The 14,680-nt window shown below is 40.4% G+C and overlaps 1 protein-coding gene and 1 long non-coding RNA gene across 3 annotated transcripts in view; both read right to left on the bottom strand.

Annotated features, from left to right (window-relative positions):
• Positions 1-2,261: 2,261 nt before the first annotated feature.
• cnstb (consortin, connexin sorting protein b) overlaps positions 2,262-14,680 on the bottom strand; it is a 28,789-nt gene continuing 16,370 nt past the window's right edge. For both annotated transcript variants that reach the window (XM_032542861.1, XM_032542863.1), the window contains exons 4-11: positions 14,086-14,116; positions 11,580-11,666; positions 10,653-10,764; positions 9,914-9,935; positions 9,752-9,821; positions 8,347-8,627; positions 5,110-5,254; positions 2,262-4,422 (exon numbers count right to left, since the gene is read on the bottom strand). In XM_032542861.1, coding sequence (XP_032398752.1) covers positions 4,214-4,422; positions 5,110-5,254; positions 8,347-8,627; positions 9,752-9,821; positions 9,914-9,935; positions 10,653-10,764; positions 11,580-11,666; positions 14,086-14,116 — 957 coding nt within the window. In that variant the 3' untranslated portion in view covers positions 2,262-4,213. The remainder of the gene's footprint in view (positions 4,423-5,109; positions 5,255-8,346; positions 8,628-9,751; positions 9,822-9,913; positions 9,936-10,652; positions 10,765-11,579; positions 11,667-14,085; positions 14,117-14,680) is intronic.
• On the bottom strand, positions 12,004-12,910 carry LOC116706197 (uncharacterized). Its single transcript, XR_004336170.1, has 2 exons — positions 12,494-12,910; positions 12,004-12,421 (listed from the first exon to the last, which is right to left on the bottom strand). It is a non-coding gene; the product is annotated as an uncharacterized LOC116706197 (long non-coding RNA).

The following is a 14,680-nucleotide window of genomic DNA, read 5'->3' as shown; positions in this document are numbered from 1 at the left end:
GATGGAAACGAGTACCAGCCAATCAGAGGCAGAGCAGGGCAGTCTGTTGTTTTTCTGGTTGGGAAAATGCGCGAGTAGACTGATGGTGAGTGGACTGGAGGAGAGGTTTTGGAGGAATAAATGCCCGGGATGAAGTGGGAGAAATACGGGAAGAAATATAACAAAGACTGGGAGAAAGGAGGAAAAGAACGGAGTCAACCCGTCGTGGGGAACAACTCAAAATCACTGTGAAAAAGTGTCTATATTTCAAATCCCATCAGTTTATAATGTTAAATAATGTTTAAATCTGATTTAACTCCCTCTTGTGGTCATTGTCCTAAAGCTCAGGGAGAAAATAAATAAACTCTAGCCCACCGTGGGGACAGTTTACCCCCATTGTCCCCATGGATGGTAACACCGTGCACAGAGTTTTATTTATTTATCTCTTCCAGGATCTTAGGGGGCTCCGTAGAAAAAGTCGCTGTTTTTGGGCTTGTTTTCACAGGCCTGGTTGCGTATTCGTCTCCCAAGATCTGGCAACACTGCTCCCCCCCCCCCCCCCCCCATATGGATGCAATATGGATTCAATAGTTGCATGGCTAAGACAGGCACAATATTTCCTACTTTTTGACCAACCATTATGTATGAAGAGTGAAAACTTTAGTGGAGGGAAAAGTCAAGGATTGGACTGCAGCTCCCCCATCAGTCTTCCTCTCTGGCTCTCAACATTCCGTCCCCTAACACACATTGGAAAATCTGAAACGGTCTGAAAACTGGATGATACATAAACTGTGATTTGGTAGAAACCGTGCTTGATACCAGAATGCCCATTCAGCCCATTTAAGGCCAAAGTCTTGGCTTTGCTTCTTGCTCTGGTACCACCCGCCTGGTCCCTGCTGGTCTACAGCCTGCTCCAACCCTGATGCTTTCTTCTTCCTCTGGGCCCGTATCGGATGTGGCAGTACCACTTCAACTGTCCAGACTCCGCAAACAAATTGACGAGCAGCGGTGTTAACAAGACCGTCCACAGAGTACTGGACCTTGATAGCTGGTATTCCAGGGCCAGAGATTACCTGGAATGCAGGTACTGATGAAATAAGACTTCTCTGCTGTTCTCAGATAGTGCTTTATATACACTTACTCACTCACCCATCAGCTACAGCTTAGTTCATATCAGGGTGTCAAAATGTGTCCATTCCTATCTTTGAATTAGAAATAGTTGGAACAAAACAAAAGATACTTTGATGACGACACATATTTTAACATTTTTCTTCTCCAGGGAAGCTGATCAGGATCAGCTCCCTGCACAGCCAGAGTTGGTGAACTCTTCAGGACTTCCCTGAGGACGCGGAGCTGAACTGATGTGTGCCCTCTTGTGTATCACAGATCAGTGGCCCTGATGAAAGGCCACTGAACCGTCACGCTACAGGGCCCAGCTGTCCCAGTGGAGGTTTAAAAGGTCAAAGACCTACACTCCCAACACAGTGGCTCAGAGGACCTTCTCCCAGTGGTAAGAGTTTACCATGAAGCTGTGTTAATGTGTTGTAATCTGTACCGTGATTTATCTTTTGATTAAAAGCTAATGAGCCTAAAGACAGCCAGTGTTTGTCTTCCAGGTTCCCAGAACCCGGAGCAGAGGACTGTGTGCTGTGCTGACATGGTCTTTGATTCCATGGTGTACATTGACATCTGCTGGCGAGGCTGAGGTGTAACACTTGGTGGGGCATTTGTGGCCAAATGGAAACCCTCAGTAACATTCCCACAAACTAAATGTTTGTCTATTAAACAGGGCTCATTTCATTTAAAGGGAAGAAAACTTCTACCCATCAAGCAACAGTTAAAAGAAAAAGAAAAAGATAAAAAAACAATGGAAGATATTCCTAAATTCACATTTCTTTGTATTTACCTTGTGGACACCACTGGACATAAATATTAAAACATAAAGGTGGATTGCATAATGTAATATCTACATTGACAATACAGAAGAATTTATAACTATGCCACCATTGGGATTTTAGAAAGAGGGATACAAATGGGTTTCAATCAGTAAAAACATCAATGCAAGGCAAAAAAAGAACATGCTGATCAAATGTCATTTTGTCTGTTTCAATAAAATGTGTTTCCTGTCACATGTTCTGTTGTGTCACTTGTGCCAGACCGGTAACACAGCTGTTGGTCCCTCCTTTTTGACAAAATAATACAAAGACAGCATAACCCATGTACACTGGATATCTCCATACTCCCCATGCAGATAGGCTCTGTTTTAGAGCTGAAATGAGTTGTTCACAATAGTAATGTACTTTATTTTTGTTTTTAAACCAATTATATTTTTTGCCTGGTGTCACACACAATCCAAAAGTATTTTCTGTCCGCATTGGGGTTTTACTCTCATGATGCAGCTGTGTGTACACAGTGTACTGCAGATCGATATGATGATGAATCCACATGTAGAACAGGAGTTTTAGGGTTACACGCTAACGGGGTTACATGAAAACATTGAGCACCAAAAGTATAAACACAGCGTAAGTGCCTGAGTTTGTGGAGTTCAATCAGGGGTGTCAAACATACGGCCCGTGACCCAGAACCGGCCCGCCAAAGGGTCCCATCAGGACCACTGGATCCAAAGTAGTAAATAATTCCAAATCCACATTTACCACTTAGAAATTCTGAGTTTTTTTCTTGGATTAATACCCACTATCACCCGGGTATGAACATCATTTTTTTTCCTTACAGCGGCAGAAGCAACTATGCGGCTATGTGGCCTAAACATTAACTAATTACTAATTATAAAGAGTGAAATTACTGTATTGCACACTGCTTACGATCATGTCAGTTTACCAGTACGGCATACAGCACAATGCTTCTCTATGAATTGGTCATATTAAAATAATAACAGGAATGTTAAGGGTAACCCCTTGTATTGAGGTAAACGCACAGTTATGAAATTATGTTTTTTTCAGTGAAAGATCATAAAGGCTAATCTGTAACCGCAATCAGAGTTTTTCAAAAATAATATGAACATTTGTCGTTGTGCTGTATAATGTGTCTGATAAAATGTACAGCCTTATAATATGTTATTTTAACAGAGAATTGACAGGAAAAGATAATGGTAACATGAATTTAAACATCCTTTTCATGCCCATTAATCATTCTAAAAAATAACACACACACACACGTACGATCTTAATGATTGTAAAAGTGCTCATATTATGCTCATTGTCAGGTTCATAATTGTATTTAGAGGTTATATCAGGTTTATATGGGTTAATTTTCCCCAAATCCTTTTGTTGTACTGGACATTGCTGCTGCACCTCTTTTCACCCTGTGTGTTGAGCTCTCTGTTTTAGCTACAGAGTCTACAGCTACAGTCTGTTCCATCTTTGTTGGGAGTCACACATGCACAGTAGCTAGGTAAGGACTACTAGCCAGTCAGAAGCAGAGTATGAGGGCGTACCACGCTAGCAGCAAGGTGAACATTATAACCTGTGTTACAAAGTGACGCACATTTGTCACAGAAGTAAAGGCTGGACTACAATAGAGCTGTTTGGAGCAGTTTGTGAACAGTGTTTTCGGTTGGAGATGGTAAGTCCCTTTGGGGGGGGGGACATTAAGTTTTTTTCACTTTGTAAATCTGCACAAAAAAGATATATACCACAATAAAAGAAAGGAAAAAGCCAAAAAGCATAATATGAGCCCTTGAAGACTTATTGTATAAGTCAAAATATATATATATTGACTTATACAATAATACTTATGCAAATGTGTACACAGCTACAATAGCTACAAATGTAAGGGAAACACTTCTACACACATAAACTTCTCTTGTTAAATATAAATATTGTTAAGAGTTGTGAGCCCTCTTGTGTGGTATCTTTAAGGTTCAGCTTAAGATGAAGTTTCCACACAAAACAGTAGCAAACGGGAGGTTTTTAAACTCATCCCATAACATACATACTTGTGAAAGTTCTTCTCTGTTTCGATGTTGCTTTGAGCACCCATTAGTTATACAGACGTCTAAGGCTGATAGCTCAAATTCATACGTCTTAGACACAAGTCCAGTCACTGTAGATGAAATCAAAGCTTTAAACACTGGATGGCAGCATCAGAGTAATGCTTGTGCATCCCATGCCTGTTAAGTTGTCTCCTAACTGTAGATTAGACAGAGATTTACTCTGTCCGTTAAAGAACAAGTATCTGGAGTATAGCTTCCGTCTGGATTGCAGCTGAAAGCGTCTTAAGTCCGGAGGGGCAGCCAGTGTCCGAGCCCTTCAAAGAACCTCCGTACGCTCAGGACGTAGAAGTCGACGTTGTGAGTGAAGTCGGTGCAAATGTTGGAGTAGGTGCCCACCAGGGTGCAGTAGAGGGCGGTCCCGCCTATGCTGATCACCACGGTAACCAGACACAGCAGCAGCAGGATCAGGCAGGAATCCCCACCTACCTCATCTACAAGTAAGAAATGGATATATGTAATATATACGTAAACATACAGTATATATAATAATTATATGTATATATGTGTGTCTATATGTATATATACAGCGGGGCTCAAAAGTTTGGGCACCCCAGGTAAAAAAATTGTATTTATGTGCATAAAGAAGCCAAGAAAAGATGGAAAAACCTCCAAGAGGCATCAAATGACAGATCAGACATTTGTATTCTATGTCACAAAACGTATATATCTATATAGATATATATATATACACAGTATATATATCTATATATCTATAGATATAATTTATAGATATTTATACAGTATATATACAGTGCGTATATATCTATATATATATAGATATATATACAGTATATATGAAGTACATATATATATATATATATATATATATATATATATATAACTATATATACAAATCTAAATGACATCAACATTTGGTGTTTCTACCCTTTGCCTTCAAACCAGCAGCAATTCTTTGCATTTTGTAAATTGATAAAAAATAACCAATCATAATTGATATTTTTGAAAGCGTTCTTAGTTTACAGCATTTTTTCACACCTGCCTAAGACTTTTGCACAGTACTGTATGTATAATGAATATACAGTATGTAATGTAACCTTGGTCCGGGAACATTCCACATGTTTGATAGAAGTGTTTACACAGCAGATGAGTTAAACTACCTTGTTCAAGGCCGTCCTCTGGCTCACTGAAACGGACTTTGCGTTTGGAGTTCTGTTTAGTAACAATGTCGCTCGGGGGAGGCAGTCCATCCAGCGATGCTCTCCTCCTCTTCAGAATGGAGACCAGACCCTCTGGGGAGGAACTCTGACGGGGATACAGAAACAAGACAAATGACCACTAACGTTTTCCTCTTCTTTTATATATGTATTTTGGGGTCACTCTACCCAGAACCTGATAGGACTGGTACTGTACTATGGTAGTACATCATGGTGTATGAGTATAATATGGGATAGAATACATTTTATTGTCCCTGAGGGGAAATTTGTCTTAGGTAAAGTACTATAATCTGTTGCTTCACAACACAAATATGTAATAGAACAAAACATTCTAAAATCAACATAAAAATATGAACATAAAATCAACTAAGCATCTTAGGACATAACAAAGGACACATATGACTCTACAGGAAATACAACATCTATAGTGTACTAAAAGTACAAGATTTATTTTTACAACTTGGGTTTTATTTTAGGGTTTGGTTGTGTTGGTTATGGTAACATTGACCTCACCAAAGTAAGCACTGAGATAGCCAAACACCTAAAAATAAGTCCAACAGGGCAACAAACAAACTGCCACTCACGCTGTAAACAAGCAGGCAGTGTAGCAAGAAAGTGAGAACACCCATAATGTCAGGAATAATCCTTTAACGCACTTTAGAACTGAGCGCAGAGACCTTTGGCAAGTACAGTAGGTCAAATTTGAACCAGGAAGTTGATCTGTAAAGTGTGATGAGCGTTTTTATTATCTTACTCTGTATACTGTGTTCCCTGTTATCATCATCATCATCATTATTATAAATTAATTGAATTCACTTATGACAGTGCCATACTTTTGGCCAATGTTCTCCTTGGGAGAAAATAAAATCTACAAAAAAATCATCAATCGGGGTTTGTCAATAAAAGTTAGAAGACTAGATCCTCTTTTTTTCTTAACTGTGGTTGCAAAATATTTCACAAATGTATAGGCTGCTGTAAACCAAGCAGTGTGGTGGTTTGAGACACAGTTGAACACCTTGTTTTAAAGGACAGTTACACTGCAGAATAGAACGTAACATGAAATCCAATCACCAAACATAAGCGGTGGCAGGGAGTGAACAGGCTCCATCAGCAGAAAATGCCCAACCTACTGTAGGTGTTGTATTAGTTAACAGACGACCAGCAGTGTTTTAGATGAATTGTAGTTGAGGCAAGTTAACACAGAGCTGCAAAATCACAGATGAAACAACACAGAAGCACAACTGATTCTCTGCGCTGAACAATGTTGAACTACAGCTACACTGTGCGGTCATCAGAGGCCAGTAATCAGAGCAATCCCTAACCCTAACCCACCCTAATGAAAACCTTTCGACCTGATGCTAATCTGTAAACAAACCACAGAGCTCAGGCTGCCATATTATATAGGTCAGATAGCATGGCCAATATTGCAGTAGTCGTCACATTCAGTCAAGTCTGTACAGAGGCACAATAGCTCGAATCAGGATTTTCTGTGTTACCACTGAGGACGATGTGAAGTTAAAGGGCTCATATTATGCTCATTTTCAGGTTCATAATTAACCTAACTAACCCTAATTTAGAGGTTGTACCAGAATAGGTTTATATGGTTTAATATGGTCTGTAAGCTTGCTTAGTGCAAAACAAACACCCCCAACAACCCTCATGGAATGTGATTCAGTCATTTTCATTGCAAAGTAAAGGAGTCCCACCCATGCCCCACCCAGTTGATCCTCCCCTGGGTTACATAAGAGCCATGAAACTGACAATGCCAAGCCTTCAGCCTGCACTGCTTGTTTGGAATAGCTCTGATTTCATCTCCACCTCTAGGAAGACCTAAACCCCATCAGCTCAGTGTTAGAGCCAGAACATGGGGCCTTGGCGCAGCCTCAGAAATCTAGCACATTTGGCAGGGTAACATCCCAAGTGTCAGGCTACACCAGCGAGCATGGGTGGAGGTTTTTTGAACATAGAAAAGGCGGCGATGATCTCAAAAAAAGAGACTACGGGTTCGTTCATGGGAGTGTCCCAGCAAAGACAAAGAGCTGTGAGCCAGAGAACAAGCACTTTAGTCATGTACCGTTTTCTATTCCTTTTATCCATGTTTTGCTGTCTCTATTACATGTTTTAATCTTTGGTGTTTTGCATGTTATGTGGTGGTCTACAAAGTTTTAAGGATGTCCTGCCTCCTACACTATAAGCCTAGTTTACCCACGGGTACCAATAAAGTAACCTGAACCTGAATAGAACCTCTAGAAATACAGTCGGACTTTCTGCTGGCAGAAAGTATAATAGAGATTTAGAAAAAAGGAGGAAGGAAGGAGAGATGCATGCAGGAGATGATACATGGATGGTGAGGAGAAAGGAAAGAAGCCAGGAAGGAAAGAGGAGAACGATCAAGAGAAGGATACAGCAGGGCAGGAAAAGATAGTTTAACCCGTTCTGTATTCATCACCACAGCTCATCTTATATCCAAATCATGCAACAGGGTTCCCGCGGGGTCTTAAAAAGTAAAAAATGTAAAACGTCATTAAAAATGGACAGGTTTTCATCCGAGGTCTTAAATTTTATTCAGTCAGGTCAAAAAAAGTGTAACCCTCATTACCCTGGTTGTGGTGAGGAGCAGAGAGTAACAACAGGGATTTTCAGGTGTTGCGCTAATCACTCCGCCCAAGTAGCAGTGCTTCGGCTCCTGAGAATATAGTTCCCAGTTTGTATACAGTTAGAAGATGACTGGGTCTTTTGTGACCTTGTTATTTGTACACCCTGTGACTACACAAATCACAATGTGTTAAAAGGAACATGTTGGCGTTATTTTGTCACTTACTGGGAGCAGTAGCTAGTTGGAACCAGTTACCTCTAGCATCTGTAGCTAGGCTAGCGGTGGGTGTGGCAGATAGAGTTACGACACGCATGGAGATGAGAAGGATATGTATGGATTTATCTAACTCTGGGGGAGAAGGTGAATAAGCTAAAGTCCCAATTAGATGGCATGTTCCTTTAAATTACAATGCTTATGGTCTTAAAATGTCTTAAAAACGTCTTATATTTGACTTACTAAAACATGCAAGAACCCTGTGTCATCTGTCTGTTTTGTCCTACTAAAACACACATACTCTAGTTATGATAATCAGCTGTAAAGGCAGACAAATAAAGTATATGTAGGATTAAAAAGTGTAATCCTACCCCCTCTGTGTGGGACAGCTTGGCCAGGTCCTTGTCTGAAGCCTGGGGGACTCCTGTTGGCCACTCCACCTTCACCTCCTCCTCCGGCGTCTCCTCACATGGCTCCTCCTCCTCCTCTTCTTCTACTTCCTGTCCGTCCTCATACGTCTCTTCTTCTTCTTCTCTTTCCTCCTCCTCCCCCCGTTCCTCCTGAGGGCCTGTCTGTGCTAAGGGAAGCTCTGGCTCTGAGTCCATGCTTTGCTCTTGTTCCTCATCTTGTTGTGTTGTTTCAGGCTTGTTGACTGGCCGATGGGAGTAACACAGTAGACTGGTTATTGATGATGGATTATTACTTAATCCTTAATTTATGTGAATATAACATGTGCATGTACACAGAGGTCCTGTGTATCTTAATGTGTCCATGAATTGATTAGAAGGTCATGGTACATTATGCTAGTCTTAAAGGAAGCAATTCTGAAAAACCTACCATTATTATTATTATTATTATTATTATTTATTATATGCCAGTCTTTTCCATTGTCTAAATAAAGAACTGACATAATAAAAAGAGGTGCATTTTGCAGTCCTGCTCAACAAAACGTACATTAAAGTTTATAAGGGGTGATAAGGTTAATGTTTGTGTTGCCAATTTGTGTGTGTGTGTGTGTGTGTGTGTGTGTGTGTGTGTGTGTGTGTGTGTGTGTGTGTGTGTGTGTGTGTGTGTGTGTCCATAAAGAGGCTAAAGACTGATAATGAATTAATGTTCGGAACTTTATAGGGCTGAGGAACACAGCATGCCACGTGTTGAACAGTATTTTGTTAAGCTCTTCATTTTTAAAACACATACAGTATATTGTACTTTTTTCTCTCAATATTTTTGATTTGATTTGTTTTTGACTGTTTGTAGTACTTGCTTTTATCTTACCTTACTTTTTTTATTGCTAAACTACTTGGCGATAAACCTGTTTCCGAACCAGATTTATGCATTTTCTTGCATTAGACATTTAAAAAAAATATTCATAGTCCCCAGAGGATGAATCCTACTGACTTGGTGAACCCCTGACTATTCATATAGCGCCACCCGCAGTATTTTTGGTTTTTTTGTGTAAATATCTCCACAACTGTAAAATGGATTGCCATGAGAGTTGGTACACATTCATGTCCATCTCTGGATGAATTATATTCTTTTCACCAAGCGCTATCATCATGTCAACATTTTAATTACTAATGACATTCACACCAGCCTCAGCTAAACTTTCTGCGACGTGCTAATGCAAGCATGCTAACAAGCTAACGTAAGAAGGTGAACATGGTACACCTGTTTAGCATCTGTATTGTAGCATTGGCATTGTGAGCTTGTTAGTATGCAGTTAGCTTTTAGCTCAAAGCAGAGCCTGGTACTGTATAAACCATAGCACGTGTTTACCTTTGTCATGACAGGGCTGTAGATTCTCATTCGTGCTCGGAGTGTCTGTCAGTGTTGCATTCTGCATGTTCTGTTGAATCACACACGGTTAACAATGATTTATTATTTAGGAAATGTCTGAAATTAAGATCAATACAGAGAGGGAAGGTTGACATGTCTTACTTGTTCCACACTGATGGATGGTCTGAGTGATGCCCCAAAGAGGAACACAGACAGAGACAAAGGAAAGCCAAGACAGAGGAAGACAAAGAGAGGTAGAGAAATGTCATACAAGGTTAATGGTGTTACTAAATATTTTAATAAAAAGCCAAAATATTAATCAGGCCTTTCCATGTTATCCAAAATGAAATCCACCTGCATCAAATGACTGTGGGCAGCAATACCATACCAGAAAGTCCCAGGATAGCTGGGAGACAACAGTGTCTTGCATGCAGACTTGTGGTATTTAACTGTCTTATGGAAATCCTTTATGCCCTGTCAGAAATATTGATTTCCCCACTCCATATCATCAGTGCATCTTCATGCATTATCAATGTGTTGGACTCTCCAGCGTGTCCACATGGGAGACCAATAGTCCACTGTGTGAGCAGTGTAGTGTCAATTACAGTAAAGCAAAATGGCTGCTAAAAGGTTTTCCGTCCGACAGTGATGAAGGTAATGGGAGGAAATAGCCTGAGAGGAATGTGATTAAGAAGCAGAGCTTTTTATACAGTGGAGGTTTGTGCTTGTACTGATATGTGGGGAAATGTCCAAGACATAACTTTCCTACGTACATGTTTAAGGAAAAAGAACTGCTGGAGTGTGTAGTATTGAGGCTCAATACAAGACAAAAAACAGCTTGAATTTAGGTTTCTGTCTACATTTCATCTGATGCATGTTGTGTGGATGCCTTGTGGAATACCTGAGGTGTGTCCTGCAGATCTGGCTCAGGGTCTCGATGTGTTTCTGACTGATGCCGTCTGTCTCAGTGGGCAAACTGCTTTCATCGTTCTTCTTCTCTTTCCACTGGCTCTCTGGGAACACATGTGGCGTACAGGTGCGCACAAAATAAATGCACATATCCATTTTTTTCTCTCAATATTGAACAGACTTACATTTAGGTTTTTGATCACGGATAATGTTGGAGTCATTTTTATTGAAGGACCAGTGTGGATAGCTATCGTCTACCAATGCTGTGGTTCTCAACCTGGGGTTTGGTACCCCAAAGCGGATTGCAAGATAATTTCTGCGGGTAGTCTAGGTCTAGGCTGGGGATGGTTTTTACATTAATGTGTGAGTTTGGTACAATTCATGTGTTATATTCAGAGTGTCATTTATAAATCAGAAGGTCCTGGAACACAGAAAGGGGTCTGAAGACGGGTCAGGGGGAGAGAAAGTCACAAACGCATGAACGCAACGTGTTATTTGTTTACATGTATTAAACAGAGCATTCACAAAAATCCCTCAAAATCAGCAGAGGGAGGGACGTAGAAACAACTGTTTACACCAGTTTGCCGCTGTCTTTCTCGATATCGCGGGGGGGTTGCGAACACCAAACTCATTATTCCGGGGGGCCACGACTCAAAAAGGTTGAGAACCACTGCACTAAAGGGAATTAGTGTTTGAGTATGTGGTTTTAATTTGAGAACCCTCTTTTGAGAACCTAAGTACCTAGTTTTGTTATGATGTAAAATAAATGGATTGACGTATGCAAGTTTCAGCTTATGAACGGTCATTGCGTAACGACATAGGATTCAAATAGTTTTTAAAGCACGCCACCAACACCGGAGCCCCGCGTACAATCCTGCCCTAAAAACAGAACAGGGAAGAAAACAGATGCATGCAGTACCCCAGTTATCCTGCAGGGCGGCGAGGTTGGAGAGCAGACGTTGGTGGTAGAGCTTCTCCAGCTGGAGGAACTGGATGGCCCACTGGTCTGGTAGAATCAGTAGTTAAAGACACTAACTGAGGCTTTCAATCAAAACGTCACTAAGTAACTACGATTTTAGTCTTTTTTTCTGGTATGGTTTCATTCCACATAGTTACATGTTATTTCGGTAAACACACTGGCTTGCATTCACCAGCAGACATATAATGGCAAAAACAGGGATGGTTACTTACTTGAGACAATGAATGAATGAATGAATGAATGAATCATCAACTGAGCTTATCAACCGTTAAATACATAAGATACATATAATGTAGGTTGTGTTAAATGACACTACAATCAATTCATTCCCACAAACATATACTTGAATTTGTGCGGCTGATGAGTCATTGTGGTGCACACACCATGCACCTTTTAATAATTAATAAACCAAAATCAATACAAAACACAAGGGCGGCAAAGTAAATGGAACAGAGTCTCAAATGACCTAGAGGTCAGAAAGATCCTTATAATGAAAAGGTCAATTGGATGAGTGAAACACGTCACAGGAAAAGGACAGCAACACTTATCATACAGCGCCAAGGCTAGAGGCAGAGGAAATGACCCTTTAGCCAAAATAAATAGTTTAGTTAGTCAGAGAACGATTGGGTGGTTAAATTGGGCTGGGGCTCTCCGGGGATCAGCCCCGGGACATAACTCTGTCTCGTTTGTGTCCGGATGTGCCTGCTGGCAGTCAGTTGCCTAATGGAAGTATAAGTCACATGCAATTTGATGAAAGTGATGCTTTTGAAAACATGACATTTCTGACAAAAAAAAAGAAAGATTTTTGAAATGGCATGTCTTGGAGGAGCAATCGGAACACGGCATGCAACAACCCGCACAGTACTGCAGACAATTCACCACTGCGGGTCAACTACATGACACATAATGGTCTACGTCGGTAGGATTAACAGATAAAATGCTTTCTCCTAAAGCTAAAAACCTGGACCTGGTCACCCCAGACCCAAATCTTCTCAGCTGTTGCTACTGTCATATGCTGTCTCTTCATGTGGCACATTATGTATGTTGTATGGGTCACTTCTTATATCATAACAGGGTAATACAATGTGTAATCAAGTGATGACTGATTACCAGTAATGTAAATGCTAAATAACCTAATACCTGTTGATACTACAGCAGTGCAAAGTATAGGCTCTTAACCTTGCACTTTTACACATGTCATGTAAGACTCAATTTCTCCTTTTCTTTGGACAAAACTCTCCAGAAAGGGCCATTTAATGGTTTCTTTTTTTCTTTTTAAATTCCCGGGAGGACATACCTCCGAACCCCCCCAGGGAGAGCCCCCCCCATAACAAATTATATTTTTCCATAAAAAAACAAGGCAGCACAGGAATATACTTACAGTATATTAATGAATTAAAATACACATTCCGTTGTAGTTGGGGATTTGTTACTGAAGTAAAGTACTACTACTTTATATTTTGGGGCATTTAATGGAACCTGTGATAATAAATTACCCAACATGTTTCAGTGTCCACGTTATGATCATGTATAATAGAAACAAAAGACAAAAGGAACAGAAAAAACAAGGAGAATTTTTTTTACTAAACTTCTTTTAAAAGCAATATCAGTGGCCGTGTTAGCTCAGTTGGTAGAGCAGTCACACATTTATAGAGGTTTACTCCTGGACGCAGCGGTTGCAGGTTTGACTCCAACCTTTGCTACATGTCATTCCCCCTCTTTCACGTCTTCATCTGTCACACAAAAATGAATACAGAAAAATGCTTTGGATCCACTCCAAAATGTAAAGGGTCCTTGGCCCACCCTTCCACCAAGTTTCAGGAAAATTGGACAGTAATTTTTCTGTAATCACAACCCTGACAGTCAAACCAAACAACAAAAACATAACCTCCTTGGCGGAGGTAATAAATGAATCCTCTCCTCCCCATACATAGACTTCTAAACTTTCTCTCCACCCTTACACATGCACATGGTAACACACACTGTCCTCCTTCCCAAAGCAACAGCACAAACCAAGCCAGAGGAAACTACTCCTACAAGCCTTCAGGCTTTCAGCCAAAGTGTGGGGAACACCCAGTTACTGGGAGACAAATGAACAGATAGAAAACAACAACCAGACAATGTTGCTTACAGTAAGACAGACAAGAGAACCTCAGAAGAGAGATGAACGACATATTTTGTTTTAACATTGGTTGTTGCTTATTGCCATTTCAGATATCTGAATATAATTACTTTTGTTCCTACGGGTTCACGTGATGGCCTTCATCAGACCAACACAGGCCTCTAACGGAAGAAAGCCCCAAATCTCCTCCGTCTGAGGACCCTCATCAAAGGTATCCGTCATGACTCAGCTGAAAAATACTTGTGACTGGCACCAATGTCACAATGCATACAAGTAGAACAAAATAAGGTCACTTATGAGGTCATTGTGCATATGAAAGGATACAGTCCTCTTTGAGCGAGTAGGCTTCTGCGATCTGAAAAAAAGAAAAGAAAACTGATTAGACAGGAGGTTGATTCCCACCCAAGTCCACTAATTAGGCTGTCCGATCAAAAAAACGTTTTTGCTTGAAATTCACCAAATTCCATTAAAGATGAAGATCACATGACAGAGTCATACCGAGATGCAGACCCATGGAGACACATTGTGGGACATGAAGTCACATGCAAATAATTATGGTCTGGATTAACGTGTCTCCGTGCGCTTTTTTCCCATCCATTTTATACCTTCGCCTGCACAACCAGAAGACTAAATGACTTAGTAAATCTAGAGATGGGGAGGTTTCACTTTATGTTTTTAAGATTATTTTTTGGGCATTTTAAGCCTTTATTTTGATAGGACAGCTGAAGAAGACATGAAAGGGGAGAGAGAGGGAGAATGACATACAGCAAAGGGCCCCAGGCGCCTGCATAATTCTAACTTTTAATAATGAATTAATCTGGTGATTATTTTCTAGATTTTCTAGCCCAAATGATTAAGGTGAATTCTATAAAATGTATATTATAACTGTTAACATGTTATTTCCCCTCTACACTGTTCA

The sequence above is a fragment of the Etheostoma spectabile genome, chromosome 18 (genome assembly GCF_008692095.1).
Source record: "Etheostoma spectabile isolate EspeVRDwgs_2016 chromosome 18, UIUC_Espe_1.0, whole genome shotgun sequence".
In the NCBI taxonomy this organism is placed as follows: Eukaryota; Metazoa; Chordata; class Actinopteri; order Perciformes; family Percidae; genus Etheostoma; species Etheostoma spectabile.
Note: the sequence above shows the minus strand (reverse complement) of the source record. Positions and strands in the feature narration are given on the sequence as shown.